This window comes from Quercus lobata, chromosome 9 (assembly GCF_001633185.2).
Source record: "Quercus lobata isolate SW786 chromosome 9, ValleyOak3.0 Primary Assembly, whole genome shotgun sequence".
Taxonomy (NCBI): Eukaryota; Viridiplantae; Streptophyta; class Magnoliopsida; order Fagales; family Fagaceae; genus Quercus; species Quercus lobata.
The window spans coordinates 15,410,271-15,427,233 of NC_044912.1; the positions used below are offsets into that span (position 1 = coordinate 15,410,271).

General features: G+C 35.5%; 3 protein-coding genes across 5 annotated transcripts in view; 2 read left to right on the forward strand and 1 right to left on the reverse strand.

Annotated features, from left to right (window-relative positions):
* LOC115960265 (sorbitol dehydrogenase-like) overlaps positions 1-1,403 on the forward strand; it is an 18,384-nt gene extending 16,981 nt beyond the window's left edge. Inside the window, exons 6-7 of the mRNA XM_031079060.1 lie at positions 349-536; positions 1,008-1,403. Coding sequence (XP_030934920.1) covers positions 349-536; positions 1,008-1,200 — 381 coding nt within the window. The 3' untranslated portion in view covers positions 1,201-1,403. The remainder of the gene's footprint in view (positions 1-348; positions 537-1,007) is intronic.
* LOC115960266 (sorbitol dehydrogenase) overlaps positions 1-14,128 on the forward strand; it is a 16,728-nt gene extending 2,600 nt beyond the window's left edge. The window contains exons 2-7 of one of the 3 annotated variants that reach the window (XM_031079062.1): positions 10,425-10,577; positions 10,779-10,846; positions 11,603-11,839; positions 12,245-12,535; positions 13,209-13,396; positions 13,875-14,128. In XM_031079062.1, the coding sequence (XP_030934922.1) occupies positions 10,451-10,577; positions 10,779-10,846; positions 11,603-11,839; positions 12,245-12,535; positions 13,209-13,396; positions 13,875-14,067 (1,104 nt within the window). In that variant the 5' untranslated portion in view covers positions 10,425-10,450 and the 3' untranslated portion in view covers positions 14,068-14,128. Of the gene's footprint in view, positions 1-10,419; positions 10,578-10,770; positions 10,847-11,602; positions 11,840-12,244; positions 12,536-13,208; positions 13,397-13,874 lie in introns of those variants that run through there. The other 2 variants (XM_031079061.1, XM_031079063.1) reach the window with 2 other exon arrangements.
* The window catches only part of LOC115960268 (L-idonate 5-dehydrogenase-like), a 24,690-nt gene extending 7,901 nt beyond the window's left edge, over positions 1-16,789 (reverse strand). The window contains exon 1 of the mRNA XM_031079064.1: positions 16,773-16,789. The gene's annotated coding sequence lies outside the window, so the exon portion shown is untranslated. The remainder of the gene's footprint in view (positions 1-16,772) is intronic.
* Positions 16,790-16,963: the final 174 nt, after the last annotated feature.

Sequence of the window (16,963 nt, forward strand, 5' to 3'; positions counted from 1 at the left end):
ATGAAAAGAAGGATGGCTCTGTTAGTTAGATCAAACTTTCAATCAAGCTTCTTTTTCTTTTCTTTTTTTCCTAATGATTTTAAAATTTTAATCTTTTTCTTTTATTCTCAAAATTGATCCTTATTCATATTCTTCTTTTGTTGAAAGAGGGATAAAAGAAATTAAAACAAATAATGTACAGCTTCTTCAGTTTTATACTAAATCCATCTTGTATCAGTTTTTATCTGCTCTTATAAAGCTTTGGTTCATTGTTCTTCCTTTAGTATGGATAATGTTGAGGATCCATCTCTCTTCTAGTGGTTGTTGCTAGAAGTCTCTGTTGCTATTTATAACTTCACTATTTTACAGGATGTTGCGGAAGAAGTATCACAGATACATAAAGGTATGGAAGCTGGAGTCGATGTGAGTTTTGATTGTGCAGGCTTCAACAAAACCATGTCGACAGCACTGAGTGCCACTCGTGCAGGTGGAAAAGTTTGCCTTGTGGGAATGGGTCATAGTGAGATGACTGTCCCACTCACTCCAGCTGCTGCGAGGTATTTTATTTAATCATGAACAACCATTTTTGTGTTGAGAAATTATTCAAAGTTTACCAATAATTAAGGTCTTTTGAATAATTTGTGTGAAAATTGGAGCCTCATAGTACAAATTGGAAAGTTTGTAAGATATTTGAAATAGTGATGGAAATTTTGGTATTAGTTCTGGTCGGAGTATAAGAATTGGATGTAATGGAAAAGGGAAAGATATGCATTTAAATTATTATTTGGAAGAATTGATAAGTCTGTCAATCGTTTTGGTAGTAGTCACTACTCACTATAAATATGCATAATTTTTTAAACAGTGTTCAATAAGAATGTCAGCTAGGAGTTAGGATGTCTCAAGAATTTGGAGAAAGTTTTGAAAGTGAAATTTGTATCATATAATCATATGAATTTGTAAAGCCGAGTTTACTTTTTCACTCTTTGATTTTTTGGTAACTAACAGTTATGGTTTTCTATTTCTTATAGGGAGGTTGATGTGGTTGGCATCTTCCGTTATAAGAACACATGGCCGCTATGCCTTGAGTTTATAAGTAGTGGTAAGATCGACATGAAGCCCCTTATAACCCACAGGTTTGGGTTCTCTCAGAAGGAGGTGGAAGAAGCCTTTGAAACTAGTGCTGGTGGTGGTAATGCAATTAAGGTCATGTTTAATCTATGAAGTCTGCCATCACCAATGGGATTATGGGACCGGCTTTGCATGAACATAGAACTCAGTTTACTTGTTATAATTAAAAGAGGAAGAAAGAGAAAATACTAGCTTATGAATATAAATAATTATCTCAGCTAGTGGCTTGTATAAAAACTTGTTCTTACAGTAATAAAGTTAAGATATTAATACTAAGCTTATGAATAATTATTTTCCTCTTGCTTTCAAATTTTTTTGTATTTTGACAGAGGTATTTTAGCATTCATTTAGTAGAAGATCGTTAAATTCTTCTATTTTAACCATTATGATTGTAAACCTAAACCTTGTGCTGATGAATAGGTTTCTTCAACAGATGAGGGCTGATAGAAAGGGGATAAGTGAAATGTAAGGATAAGAATGAAGCTTGACAAAGCCTGATAATCTATGGGATTGAAGAGAGATTTTCAAATTCTCGAGTTCACATGTACTCTTGTTTTCTTAGTGCATTAAGAGATTGCAAAAAAAGTATCTCTCAAGTTGATCAGTCCCTTATAATATTGAATGAAGAAACTCTGTTCCAAACCCTGTAGAAGTGGGAATTGTGTGCACTGTTTACAAAGGTTTAGGTCTGACCCGGGTATATCCAAGTTTGGTAGGTGCAAACAGTTGCTTTGAGTTGGGTCGTTGAAACCTGAGTTGATGAGATCTGTGTCCCTAAAAACATGAACCTAAAATATGTTCCCTCTAGGCCCAAGCATGTAGAGGGCCGAGGCCATAATGTGGTGTCTTAGTCGTAGGATGGCTTTTTGCTGACCATAGAAACTGGGAAACCAAGTTCTGTCAGTTCCTCTTAAAATCTTTGAATACCATACTGGACACCACACTAAGACATTAAGCTTAACACAGACTAATGTGGCATGAAATGCAAGCAATATTTTTAAGGACAAAATTTAGTTACAAAATTGGTTGTTTAAGGCTATAACCTTACTTATTATCATTAACATTACTACATATTTCAAATATCTAACCATTGGATTGCATGTTTATACATAATTTTAAAGTACAAAAACTTGAAATTTAAACAATTTATTGATGACATAGCTATTTAAGGTTAAATTTAAACAATTTAACCTAAGGCTATAACCTTACTTATTATCATTAACATTACTACATATTTCAAATATCTAACCATTGGATTGCATGTTTATACATAATTTTAAAGTACAAAAACTTGAAATTTAAACAATTTATTGATGACATAGCTATTACCTAAGGTTAAATTTAAACAATTTAACCTAAGGCTATAACCTTACTTATTATCATTAACATTACTACATATTTCAAATATCTAACCATTGGATTGCATGTTTATACATAATTTTAAAGTACAAAAACTTGAAATTTAAACAATTTATTGATGACATAGCTATTAATTTTTAAATTTCTAGAAATTTTACAAGTATGAAGGTTATAAAAAGAAAATGTAATTCAATGGTTGACAATGATTAAATAAATTTAGTTCAGGTCTCATTCATGGAACATTAATTTGGTCCCCCAGGTTCACAAGTGAAGGTAATTTACAGTGCTAAACCCAAACATACCCAAAAGGACAAAAAGGGTGCTTGGTTTGGTTTGAGATAGCAAAAATAATAGAAATATTTAGTACAGGTCTCATCCATGGAACATTAATTTAGGTCCCCTAGGTTCACAAGTGAAGGTAATTTCCAGTGCCAAACCCAAACATACCCAAAAGGACAAAAAGGGTGCTTGGTTTGGTTTGAGATAGCAAAAATCATAGAAATATTTAGTACAGGTCTCATCCATGGAACATTAATTTAGGTCTCCCAGGTTCACAAGTGAAGGTAATTTTTACGGTTCCAAACCCAAACATACCCAAAAGGACGTAAAGGGTTTTAAAAAATGATGATTGCACATCATTATTGGCTTTAAAATAAAATATTTTTAACTTGCCGACAAGGAATATCTTATTTAGTATCAATCCTACAAAATTATTTGGAAGACAGTTGAAAATTAAAATTCCTTTTATTTTCTTTTGTTTTTTACTTTTTTAGTTTTTTAAAAAAAAAAATAGAAAACTATAGGAGAAGTTAAAAGCTAATCGCAAATAGTCAGAACTCACATCAAATGGTCACCAAATCTATCTCATAAATATTCCTTTTTTTGATACAATCTCATAAATATTCCTGATATGCATTATTGTTTTATAAATTAGCCGCGAACTTGCGCATTACGTGTGATAATTATTTTTATGGTGGTTTTATTAAAAAAAATTTACAATTTAAACTAATCTAATAATGAGTAATGTATTTCGTAATTATATTTTTATTTATTATAGGTACAATCACAAATATAATATAGGAACAATCCAAAACACAAAAAAAAAAAAAAAAAAAAAACGTAAACTAAAAAATATTAATAAAACTTAACAATGATTAATTGAAACAATATTATGAAAAAATTTTGTTTTTGATAATCTATTAAGGTTATTTTCTTTGTAGAAATTATAATTTCGGCCACACAAAACATATTATCAAATAAAAAATTATTAGCAAAATCTAAGACTTAAATTTCTATACATGCATTGTTATAAAATAATAATAATAAAAATAAAATTGCAAAAGTTAAAATTTGTCACCTATCCGATTATTTTCGTTTGGCTAATCTTTGCTTTTCTTTAAATAAATGGTATTATAGAGCACTTCTAATACAACTATTAAGAGTACTTTGTCCACCAAAAAGGATTAGAAAATAAACAAAAATTAGTAAAGTCTCATAATTTAACATCTAAATTGAGCACTATAAAAAATCATGCTATGTAACAGAATAAATACCAAATTATCGAATTCATGTTATGTAATAGAATAATATTATATTTTTATATGTTATATTTAATTCTTTAAAACGCAATAGAATAACATTTAACAATCAAAGAGAATAAAAAATAAAAAATAAAAACAACAACAACAATTTAAAAAACAAAACTAAATCACAATTTAAAAAAAAAAATTGCATTAACCCAAAATAGAGTTTTAAAGAATATAAAAAATTATCAACCTAAACTAGAGATGATAGAAAAATAAAAATAAAAAATCCACCAAAAAATTTAGAGAGAGAGGGAGAGAGGGAAGGAGAGAGAGAGAGAGGGAACTATTTTTTTTGTGAGGGAAAACTATGCATAGAATAGAAAAGATAGTGACAAATTTATAGTAAAAGGATGTGAATAAGAAGAGACAAAAATAAAGGAAGATGAAGGGAAAGAGGAAAAATGATATTAATGTAGAGGGTAGTAGGGAGATGAAAAGGTAAGAGAGGGAGAAAGATTGAAGAAGTAGTGGGGAGATGAAATAATAAGGGAGAGAGAAAGGTTGGAGAAGTGTAAATATTTAAAAAAATAAATGTTAAAAACAATTATAACTGTAAGGACTCAATTTGTAACGACCCCAAACTGATGTAGGGTTTGTACGTTAAAGGCCCAAACAATAAAATTTGTAGAGCGTAGGCTGAAAGGTTAAGCCTTGGTCACCGGACAGTGGTTAGTCAGGGTTTCAATAGCAATTTACACGAGGGTGAACCTAGCGTGTCTAGCAAGACCTTCTTCTGATACAACCTGAATAGCTCTGGTCCTTAGACCTCGTCCGAGGAGTTTCATGTTCTTATTTTTTTTTTAGGGTTTCATGGCCTGGAAGACGATTTGTCCCCCCCCCCTGAATTGCTTCTCTTTCCTTTTTATATTAGCCTTTACCCTTCCTCCAACGTCCACATGTAGATTCAGCGTTCCAGGGCTAATACTTGTCCCATCAGCCCATACCCAAAGTGGTTAGGGGTGGTTGTAAAACCTGAAAAGTATTGCTCTGTCAGGCGCAAAGTATTTAATTGCAGTAATGACAGCCTTTCCTGTGTCCTTTGTCACCATATTATCCAGGGGTCCCTTCTCCATCAATGTGGAGGTGTTCGGCTTTTCCCTAAATTGTTCCTATACCGTACTTGCCCTTTCTTTCAGGAGCGCTTTGGGATGCCGAGGACAGAATCATCATCGGCTATATCTCTAGGCTATTTTGGACTTTCATTGTATATCCTCGGTAATGTCTCTCCTCGGCTCGGGCCTTGGGCCCTAATGTAGAGTGGGTCGGGGTCACAAATTCTCTGACCCCACAAAAGCCGCTCAAAATCCTGCTGTTCGACCCCTTGGTCGGGGAGGAGGGTTTTGGTGAGGTCAGGCCTATATCACGGCTTGCCCAGCTTTGTCCTTCATTAATGTCGGTGTCTCTTCATTTGCCTGGGAAATGATCCTGGTTATGAGACATTCCTTTAGTTTTACTCACGTCGTGCTTCTACCGTTTCAGTGCACTAGGCGCATCTTTAATAAGTCCCCTTTACGAGGCAACGCCAATCCAACAGTTGTAGACGGTGTTGGGAGTTGAGTGTGAATTATCTCGTTTGTAACTTTTCTTGGAAATCTGTACAGATTAAATGCCACCAGACTTGCCTTCCATATAAGAAGCAAGGTAGGAGGTCATTTCTTTTTCGTACAGACCCCTCAATCTTTTCAAATTCCTAAACCACCAGCTGTGCTCAAAGTCCTCACTGCCAGTGGGATTAAGCCTTAGGGAGTGATATAGTTGAGGCGAAGATGGGGGTGAAGGGACCACACCCTCTCCAGAAACACTGGGTCTATCCGAGATTCAAGATGGCCCGGTCAGGGTAAGGGAGACAGAGACTCAAGACATTTCTCCCCCTTGATAAGGTGGGAAAGAAGTCTCCTCGTCCTTCAGCCAAAATCCGAAGCAGGTGTTGGTCGCATCAGATTTTTGGTGCGACAGCACTGGGGTTTCTCATCATCGGTACCATTCGCTCTCTCTCGAGTGCTGCTAATATGGCACTTGCCTAATGGGAGTCAGAGCTGGTACGGGGACTAGGCATCCCCGCTTCCTCCTCTCTTCCTTCGCTGGTGCCTCCTTTTGCCTCCGCTTCTTCTTCTCTTCCATCACTGGGGACATCCTGGTGTTTCTACTTCTTCTTCTGCTTCTTCTCCCCTTCCATCAAAGGGGCCATCCTAACACACTTAGTCGCCACAAGAGCAAAATTTTGAAGGATTTATCATTCCCTTTATCTTTTTCCTTTTTGCTTTTCTTTTTACTTTTGTAGTTAACTTCTGGTATAGGCTTACTTAAGCCCCTTATTGTACGCTGTACTATTTCTTTGTATCAATAAAAGATGACTTTATTTTATTCTAAGTATTCTTTCTTTTCTGCAATAGTTATATTGTGAATGGATGTGCTATATATATATATTTTTTATTCTAAACGATACTTAGAGCCGAAACCCCTGTTAACAAAAAGCTATTATTTTGAACTTATTGAGACTAACAGGCACAATAATGCTGACCTAAAAAATGTTATACATATAAGACTAACCGAGATAACAGCTGAATGCTCTGTATTGCGTATGAGGCGATCATCCGAGGATGGGTAACCCAAAATGAACTATCCGAGAGGGTCGCCGAGTATTAGGGTGCTTTGCCACGTTCCTAACAATATTCATAACCTTAACCATTTTTGGCATCCGGTCCGAGGACCGAGGTATGACTGTACCGGACCTAAACACTCGTTTGCATTAATTCCCTTAGAGCTGGGGATCCGAAGATAGGTCGGGACTTCCATTCTGTTTAGGACTTAATCCATTTTCTAATGGCTAATCTTCCTATAGGTCTGAGTCCGAGAACCATGCAACACCTTGGTTCAGTCCAAAACTTAGATTTTCTTTTAAGTAATTGGTTTCCCCATAGGTTTGAGTCCGAGAACCATGCAACACCTTGGTTTAGTCCAAAACTTAGGTTTTCTTTTAAGTAGTTGGTTTCTCCATAGGTTTGAGTCCGAGGACCATGCAATACCTTGATTCTATCCAAAACTTAGATTTTTCTTTAAGTAATTGGTTTCCATATAGGTTTGAGTCCGAGGACCATGCAATACCTTGGTTCTGTCCAAAGCTCATAATTTTCTTTAGGTAGTTGGTTTCCCCATAGATTTGAGTCCGAGGACCATGCAATACCTTGGTTCTGTCCAAAACTTAGATTTTTCTTTAAGTAGTTGGTTTCCCCATAGGTTTGAGTCCGAGGACCATGCAATACCTTGATTCTGTCCAAAACTTAACTTTTCTTGAGTCCGAGGACCATGCAATACCTTGATTCTGTCCAAAACTTAACTTTTCTTTAAGTAGTTGGTTTCCCTATAGGCTTGAGTCCAAGGACCATGCAATACCTTGGTTCTGTCCAAAACTTAGATTTTCTTTAAGTAGTTGGTTTCCTCATAGGCTTGAGTCCGAGGACCATGCAATACCTTGGTTTTGTCCAAAACTTAGATTCTCTTTAAGTAGTTGGTTTCCCCATAGGTTTGAGTCCGAGGACCATGCAATACCTTGATCCTGTCCAAAACTTAGATTTTCTTTAAGTAGTTGGTTTCCCCATAGGCTTGAGTCCGAGGACCATGCAATACCTTGGTTCTGTCCAAAACTTAGATTTTCTTTAAGTAGTTGGTTTCCCCATAGGCTTGAGTCCGAGGACGATGCAATACCTTGATTCTGTCCAAAACTTAGATTTTCTTTAAGTACTTGGTTTCCCCATAGGCTTGAGTCCGAGGACCATAGAATACCTTGGTTCTGTCCAAAACTTAGATTTTCTTTAAGTAGTTGGTTTCTCCATAGGCTTGAGTCCGAGGACCATGCAATACCTTAGTTCTGTCCAAAACTTAGATTTTCTTTAAGTAGTTGGTTTCCCCATAGGCTTGAGTCCGAGGACCATGCAATACCTCGATTCTGTCCAAAACTTAGATTTTCTTTAAGTAGTTGGTTTCTCCATAGACTTGAGTTCGAGGACCATGCAATACATTGGTTCTGTCCAAAAATTAGATTCTCTTTAAGTTTTCGAGGACTAGCCCCTCGGCCAAGATGTGGGGCATTAACTTGATGTTGGAAGCCCCTAGAACTGCTCGCGCCACTAGTGCTTCGAAGTATAGCCCCTAGTGGAACTTTATATTAGGGCAACAACCACGGGTTGCTGGAAGTGATGGAGGGGCTTTCGCAGACCGTTGTTTGACAAGAGCTCAATCCACCGCCTGTGCCAACGCACAAGCCTTCCCCACAGACGGCGCCAATTGTAAGGACTCAATTTGTAACGACCCCAAACTGATGTTGGGTTCGTACATTAAAGGCCCAAACAATAAAATTTGTAGAGCGTGGGCTGAAAGGTTAGGCCTTGATCACCAGATAGTGGTTAGTCAGGATTTCTATAGCAATTTGCACGAGGGTGAACCTGGCGTGTCTAGCAAGACCTTCTTCCGATATGACCTAAATGGCTCCGGTCCTTAGACCTCGTCGAGGAGCTTCATGTTCTTATTTTTTTTTTTTTTTAGGGTTTCATGGCCTGGGAGACGATTTTTCCCCCCCTCCCTGAATTGCTTCTCTTTCCTTTTTATATTAGCATTTACTCTTCCTCCAACGTTCACATGTAGGTTCAGTGTTCCAGGGCTGATACTTGTCCCATCAGCCCATACCCAAAGTGGTTGGGGGTGGTTGTAAAAGCTGAAAAGTATTGCTCTGTCAAGTGCAGAATATTTAATTGCAGTAATGACAGTCTTTCCTTTGTCCTTTGTCTCCATATTGTCCAGGGGTCCTTTCTCCATCAATGTGGCGGTGTTCGGCTTTTCGCTAAACTGTTCCTATACCGTACTTGCCCTTTCTTTCAGGAGCGCTTTGGGATGCCGAGGACAGAATTATCCTCGGCTATATTTCTAGGCTATTTTGGACTTTCATTGTATATCCTCGGCAATGCATCTTCTCGGCTCGAGCCTTGGGCCCTAATGTAGAGTGGGCCAGGGTCACAAATTCTCTGACACCACAATAACAAAATTGGAAAATAAATAAATAAACCTAAAGCTTGAAAGACTTCGTTTTTTTTTTTTTTTTTTTTTTTTTTTTCCTTTAAGCTGAAAAGGCTCACACAAAGCCCTAAAACTGAACTAAAAAGGTTTTGGATTGGGCTTGATAGTGGAACTAAATAAATAAGAGGTAAGTAGGATTAATTATACAGATTTATTATAGGGTGACAGTGGAAGTAAATATATAAGTAGTGGGCTGCATTTATTATAAGGTGATAGTGAAAGTAAATAAATAAGTAGTGGGCTACATTTATAGGGCTGAAAATTGTAAAAATCATTTTAAATTTGTAGGACAAATTATATTTTAAAAAAAATGACGGCAGCTGATGTGGCGCAACGTAAGAGTAGCAGCATTAATCGCTACGCTTCAGCTTTTAGTAATATATAGATAGATGTGGCAGTGAATACCATAGAGGGAGGATCATGTAATCTGATAAGCTCAAAGGCTTTTATTAATGGGTGTAAAAGTATGTCCAATAAGAAAGAATCTTAACTAGTCTACTATATTAAAAATAACAAAAATTAATAAACGAATACTCTTTTAATTAAAATATTCTCTAAAAAAAGCCTGCTTGTTACAATAAAAATACGGAACTTCCTATCAAAAAAAAAATACTGAACTTATCCAATGTACTGTGACACTCGTTAATTTTCTAGGAAACCTTATCATGATTAGCTACATTAACGCCCACAGTCTTATTTATAACCCAAAAAAAGAGGGGGTATATTATGTACCCTGCATATATGTTGAGTACCTCACATGGAGGCAGGACCCACACATTGTGGGGCCCACATCTTTGTGAGGTACTAAATAAAAAAATTCCACTTTTAAGGTCGGGGTTCAAGTCTTCAGGAAAATTTCACACACATATACACTTAAATTAAATTAGTGTAGAATTCTACCTTGTATCAAAAAAATAATAATAATAATAGAGTTGTGTTAATGGGCACATCAAGGTGCACGTTAACCACAAAAATTTTTTACTTTTTCCTAACTGTCATTTTTTCAATTTTGTTGGTACTATTTAGATTTTTTTTTGGGGTTTTTTTTGACAAATTTTTTTTTTGTCTTTTCTGCACTTAACCAGCACCAGGCGGTGCTGGTTAACATTCTCCATGATAATAATTGAGTTTTTTTTTTATTATTTTGTTTTAATACAAAACCACGTGGGTTATCTACAATGTCTGAGTCATCATCTGGACGACCACCTTCTGTTGCGTTGTGTTCTTCTAAACACAGAAAGAACCATCTACACCTCACTGTCCAGATATTTTCTATATCAGACTCAGTGTGTGTGTGTGTGTGAGAGAGAGAGAGAGAGAGAGAGCAAATGGGTAAGGGAGGAATGTCACATGGGAATGCAGGAGAAGCCAAAGATGGTGAAGAAGAGAACATGGCTGCTTGGCTTCTTGGTATCAACACCCTCAAGATTCAGCCTTTCAAGCTTCCTCCTCTTGGTATATCACTTTTTTTAATTAATCAAACTTTTTTTTTTTGAGTCAGTTTAATCAGTGTGATTGAAGTTACGCAGCTCTTCACTTTCTTTCTTTTTTTTTTGAAGTATTTATTTCTTTGATCAATTTATGGATAACCCTTTTGCTTGATTCTTTTTGACCTGGCTATTTCTATGGTTTTTTTTTTTTTTTTGAGGATTTTAGGACCACATGATGTTAAAATTAGGATGAAAGCTGTTGGTATCTGTGCCAGTGATGTTCACTACCTCAAGGTAAACACAATTCAGTTAGCTTTATTTTTTCTTATCTGTATTAATTTATAATATTTTAATTGAGTTGTGATTAGTTGGATTAGCATCTGCTGGGTTGCTGAGAAAAATAAAATATTAAGGAAAAGATAAGACTTCATTGTTGAAATTTGAATCTTAGTACACCTTTTTGACTTAGTTGTTTCTTCTTCTTCTTTTTTATTATAGACGAAAACATAAAATAACATTAGTGGAATAGTCCGTCTACATGCACACTCAATCTCACAACATGTTTGAGTGTCAACATACGGTTGGATTACACTTTGTGAAAAAATGGATTTGGTGCGCCAATCATAGGTTGACACATAAGTTTGTTGTGGATTTGAGTGTGGGTATGGGTGTGCCACTAGAGTTTCCCTTAGTGAAAATAGTAAAAAAGAACATATCAATTAAGGTAGTGGAAAATAGTAGGACTTTAGTGAAAATAGTAAAAAAGAACATGTCAATTAAGGTAGTGGAAAATAGTAGGACTTTGGATAGGGTAGAATGAGAAAAAAAATTACGTGACCAACCCTGATTAGTCTATCAACAATCCATACCCAACTCCAAAGTTTTGGCACGAATGGTAGGTTGTTATTTTTGCATTGCACATGACCATTTCTTCCATTTTCTTACTAACCAAATGCAATAATGCTAAGAAGAAATAGTTTGACTTGGAGAAGATATAAGAAAAGGATTGAGTGTCTAATGCCCCATTTTGAATGTTCCATGTATTTTCAGACCTTGAGATGTGCAGATTTTATAGTTAAAGAACCCATGGTAATTGGGCATGAATGTGCTGGGATCATAGAGGAAGTTGGGAGTGAGGTGAAGAAGCTGGTGCCTGGTGACCGCGTGGCATTGGAGCCAGGGATCAGTTGCTGGCGATGCAACCTTTGCAAGGAAGGTCGGTACAATCTGTGCCCGGATATGAAGTCTTTCGCCACTCCACCTGTCCATGGTTCTCTTGCAAATCAGGTCAAAATTTGCTGCATTTCAAAACAATGCATTGCTAAAATCTGAATATAGAAATATATTGGACTATTATTTTTAACATGCTCTTGCCCCAGCACAACACAAATCACATTTTATGCCTATTATTATTCCATATCTGGTCATTTGTAAAAGCACACTGGTTACTTCAATTTTAAGTTACATAACCTTGTTTCCTTTCATGTATCAACAGCTCAAATAGAAATTCATGATCATGGACCTTCATTTGTGATTTTACCTTCCACACTTAATCATAATACTCTATTCAGCATATATAAGTGGTGTATCACATGTTCCTAGTTGCAGGGGGCATGTGTAGTATTGAATGTGATGAAATAAATTTATAGTGCAGCTACAGGCTTTGTCTGAGATGCATCTTTCTATTCACAGGTGGTTCATCCTGCAGACCTATGCTTTAAACTGCCAGACAATGTCAGCCTGGAGGAAGGGGCTATGTGTGAACCCTTAAGTGTTGGTGTTCATGCTTGCCGACGAGCAAATATTGGTCCTGAAACAAATGTTTTGGTCATGGGAGCTGGACCCATGGGGCTTGTTACAACGCTAGCAGCTCGTGCTTTTGGGGCACCCAGAATTGTTATCGTGGATGTGGATGATCACCGTTTAGCTGTGGCAAAAGAGCTTGGTGCAGATGAGATTGTTAAAGTTTCACCAAATATTCAGGTTTTCATTATTCTAGTTTATACAATTTTCTACAAGTTAATTTTATGCAGTGTGCATCAGATCCATCTCCCACTCCCAAGTCCCACCCCCTTTTAAAAGGAAAACAACATGACAATATCTTCATCTTGTAAAATTGCTCAATTTTCATTACTGTTTTCAAGTTTTATTGTGCAATATAGGAAAGGACCATATCCTGAAGATCTGACCTCCTTAGTCAATCTCAGTTCTTTGATTAAAGTTACAAAATAAGTTTTTGACAATTTTTTTCACTCCTTCGCAGCCTCTAACTCACACAAATAAAAATGTTGTTATTGCTTCTAACATGAAAAGAAGGATGGCTCTGTTAGTTAGATCAAACTTTCAATCAAGCTTTTCTTTTTCTTTTTCTTTTTTTCCTAATGATTTTAAAATTTTAACCTTTTTCTTTTATTCTCAAAATTGATCCTTATTCATATTCTTCTTTTGTTGAAAGAGGGATAAAAGAAATTAAAACCAATGATGTACAGCTTCTTCAGTTTTATACTAAATCCATCTTGTATCAGTTTTTATCTGCTCTTATAAAGCTTTGGTTCATTGTTCTTCCTTTAGTATCGATAATGTTGAGGATCCATGTCTCTTCTAGTGGTTGTTGCTAGAAGTCTCCATTGCTATTTTTAACTTCATTATTTTACAGGATGTTGCTGAAGAAGTATCACAGATACAAAAAGCTATGGAAGCTGGAGTCGATGTGAGTTTTGATTGTGCAGGCTTCAACAAAACCACGTCAACAGCACTGAGCGCCACTCGTGCAGGTGGAAAAGTTTGCCTTGTGGGAATTGGTCATGGTGAGATGACTATCCCACTCACTCCAGCTGCTGTGAGGTATTTGATTTAATCATGAACAACCATTTTTGTGTTGAGAAATTATTCAGAGTTTACCAATAATTAAGGTCTTTTGAATAATTTATGTGAAAATTGGAGCCTCATCATACAAATTGGAAAGTTTGCAAGATATTTGAAATAGTGATGGAAAATTTGGTATTAGTTCTGGTTGGAGTATAAGAATTGGATGTAATGGAAAAGGGAAAGGGCAGATATTTGCATTTAAATTATTATTTGGAAGAATTGATAAGTCTGTCAATCATTTGAGTAGTAGTCACTACTCACTATAAATAGGCATAATTTTTTAAACAGTGTACAATAAGAATGTCAGCTAGGAGTTAGGATGTCTCGAGAATTTGGAGAAAGTTTTGAAAGTGAAATTTGTATCATATAATCATATGAATTTGCAAAAATGAGTTTACTTTTTCACTCTTTGATTTTTTGGTAACTAACAGCTATGGTTTTCTATTTCTTATAGGGAGGTTGATGTGGTTGGCATCATCCGTTATAAGAACACATGGCCGCTATGCCTTGAGTTTATAAGTAGTGGTAAGATCGACGTGAAGCCCGTTATAACCCACAGGTTTGGGTTCTCTCAGAAAGAGGTGGAAGAAGCCTTTGAAACTAGTGCTGGTGGTGGTAATGCAATTAAGGTCATGTTTAATCTATAAAGTCTGCCATTGCCTATGGGATTATGGGACCGGCTTTGCATGAACATAGAACTCAGTTTACTTGTTATAATTAAAAGAGGAAGAAAGAGAAAATACTAGCTTATGAATATAAATAATTATCTCAGCTAGTGGCTTGTATAAAAACTTGTTCTTACAGTGAATAATTATTTTCCTCTTGCTTTCAAATTTTTTTGTATTTTGACAGAGGTATTTTAGCATTCATTTAGTAGAAGATCGTTAAATTCTTCTATTTTAACCATTATGATTGTAAACCTACACCTTGTGCTGATGAATAGGTTTCTTCAACAGATGAGGGCTGATAGAAAGGGGATAAGTGAAATGTAAGGATAAGAATGAAGCTTGACAAAGCCTGATAATCTATGGGATTGAAGAGAGATTTTCAATTTCTCGAGTCCACATGTACTCTTGTTTTCTTAGTGCTTTAAGAGATTGCAAAAAAAGTATCTCTCAAGTTGATCAGTCCCTTATAATATTGAATGAAGAAACTCTCTGTTCCAAACCCTGTAGAAGTGGGAATTGTGTGCACTGTTTACAAAGGTTTAGGTCTGACTCAGGTATATCCAAGTTTGGTTGGTGCAAACAGTTGCTTTGAGTTGGGTCGTTGAAACCTGAGTTGATGAGATCTGTGTCCCTAAAAATATGAACCTAAAATCTGTTCCCCCTAGGCCAAGGCCACAATGTGGTGTCTTAGTCGTAGGATGGCTTTTTGCTGACCATAGAAACTGGGAAACCAAGTTCTGTCAGTTCCTCTTAAAATCTTTGAATACCATACTGAACATCCACCCTTAAGACATTAAGCTTAACACAGACTAATGTGGCATGAAATGCAAGCAATATTTTTAAGGATAAAGTTTAGCTATAAAATTGGTTGCAACCTAAGGCCATAACCTGCTTATTATCATTAACATTACTACATATTTCAAAAATCTAACCATTGGATTGCATGTTTATGCATAATTTTAAAGTACAAAAGCTTGAAATTTAAACAATTTATTGATGACATAGCTATTGATTTTTAATTTTTTAGAAATTTTGCAAGCATGGAGGTTATAAAAAGAAAATGTAATTCAATGGTTGATTTGTCAAAATTCACATATAATAAAAAGATATTAAATAAAGTTGTAGTCTTAGGCTACAGTAGCTAAACGTTGTCTTATTTTTAATGGTTGTTATATATATATATATATATATATATATAAGCTGAAGTGTTACATTTATTGTTACTACGCTCCTGTTGAGCCACATCAATGGTCACATCATCCACCTATTTTCAACATTCTCTCTTATTTTTAATTCTTCTTTTTTTCCTTATTAATTTCCTAACTTTTTGTTATACCTTTTCTAACTTTTCCCCTCTTTTTTACCTTTTCATCTCTCCACTGCTATCTACCTTAATATCACTTTTCCTCTATCCCTTTATCTTCCTTTATTTTTTTACTTTTCTTATTTTCCCTCCTCTTGCTATAAATTTACAATTCTCTTTTCTATTCTATTCATAGTTTTTTCACACACAAAATGTTATTTCTCCCTTTCTCTCTCTCTCATTTTTTTTTCTTTTTTGGTGGATTTTTTTTTTAATATTTTTCTTGCATTTGTTACTTTAAGTTGATGAATGTTTGTATTATTTGAAACTCTACTTTGGGTTGATGTGATTTAGTTTTGTGTTTTAAGTTATCTTTTTTATTCTCTTTGATTTCATAAATGTTATCATATTGCATTATAAAGATGGCATATAAGAATATTGTGGTAGAACAAAGTTTGGCCCATGCCAAACCTAGGCCAAGAACCATCATCAAACATAGGCCCGTCCCACAAACAGAAGGCCAGAGCTGAATTACCTAGGCTATTGCATTCTCTATAGTATCCGAGCAAACCCCATTAGTCCAAGGAAGGGAAGTAATGCCCTGAGGGAGTCTGCCAGCCAAGCACAAGATTCAGCATCAAACACAAGTTACTAAGAAATCATTTCAGTAGCAGAACATTGGGTCTCACTCCCTAATACAGATTAAACATGCTGGAATAGTAACGTAGACCTAGAGGGCCACCCAGACTCTGCGAGTGGAGGGACCCACACGCATGCAGAATATTCTCTCATCACGACTGGTCCACTAATATAAGGGTATAAAAACAAAGGAGAAGGCCAAGGTAAGGAGTTGGAATTTTTTTTTTAGGGGAGAAAAAAACATGAGAGAAAGAAAGGAATCATCATCTAATACTTGGGAAAGGTGATCCAACTCAAGACACCTTGATTGTTTGAAATCTTCCTCGAGCAGTAGATTTTTAGAACCACTTCACAACCGTTCATCTTCATCATCCACCATCCCAAACTTCTCTTGGGATCTCTCATTTTGGGCTATACCTAATGCAACATACAAATTAATTGGGGGTCCAAGCCCAACAATCTTTATTTTGCTGCAGGCCATACCACCACAAATATAATGTTGTTTTATTACATAACATGACTTGGATAATATTTTTTTTTTTTTTTACTTTTTTTCTTCTCATATTATTTTCTATAAAATTCTTATTATTCTCTCTTGAAAAAGTGTTTATTCTCTTTCTCTTGATTTTTTATTATTTCTTGCAACTCTACTTTATATTGATGAATCATTGTAATTTTTTAAAACTCTATTTTGGGTTCATACATTTTTGGTGTTGTATTTTTTAGTTCCCCATCACAAGTACTCTCTCTCTCTCTCTCTCTCACACAATAAAATTTATAGAATAAATTATACATATTTAGTGTAAGTTTGATATGAGTTTTGAGGCTCAATAAAAGCGTAGTAACAATAAATGTTATGTTTAAGATTTTGATATTATGAGTTTGAGATTTATTTTATTTTTTAATAAATTTGGATTTAAATTAGGTGCTTTC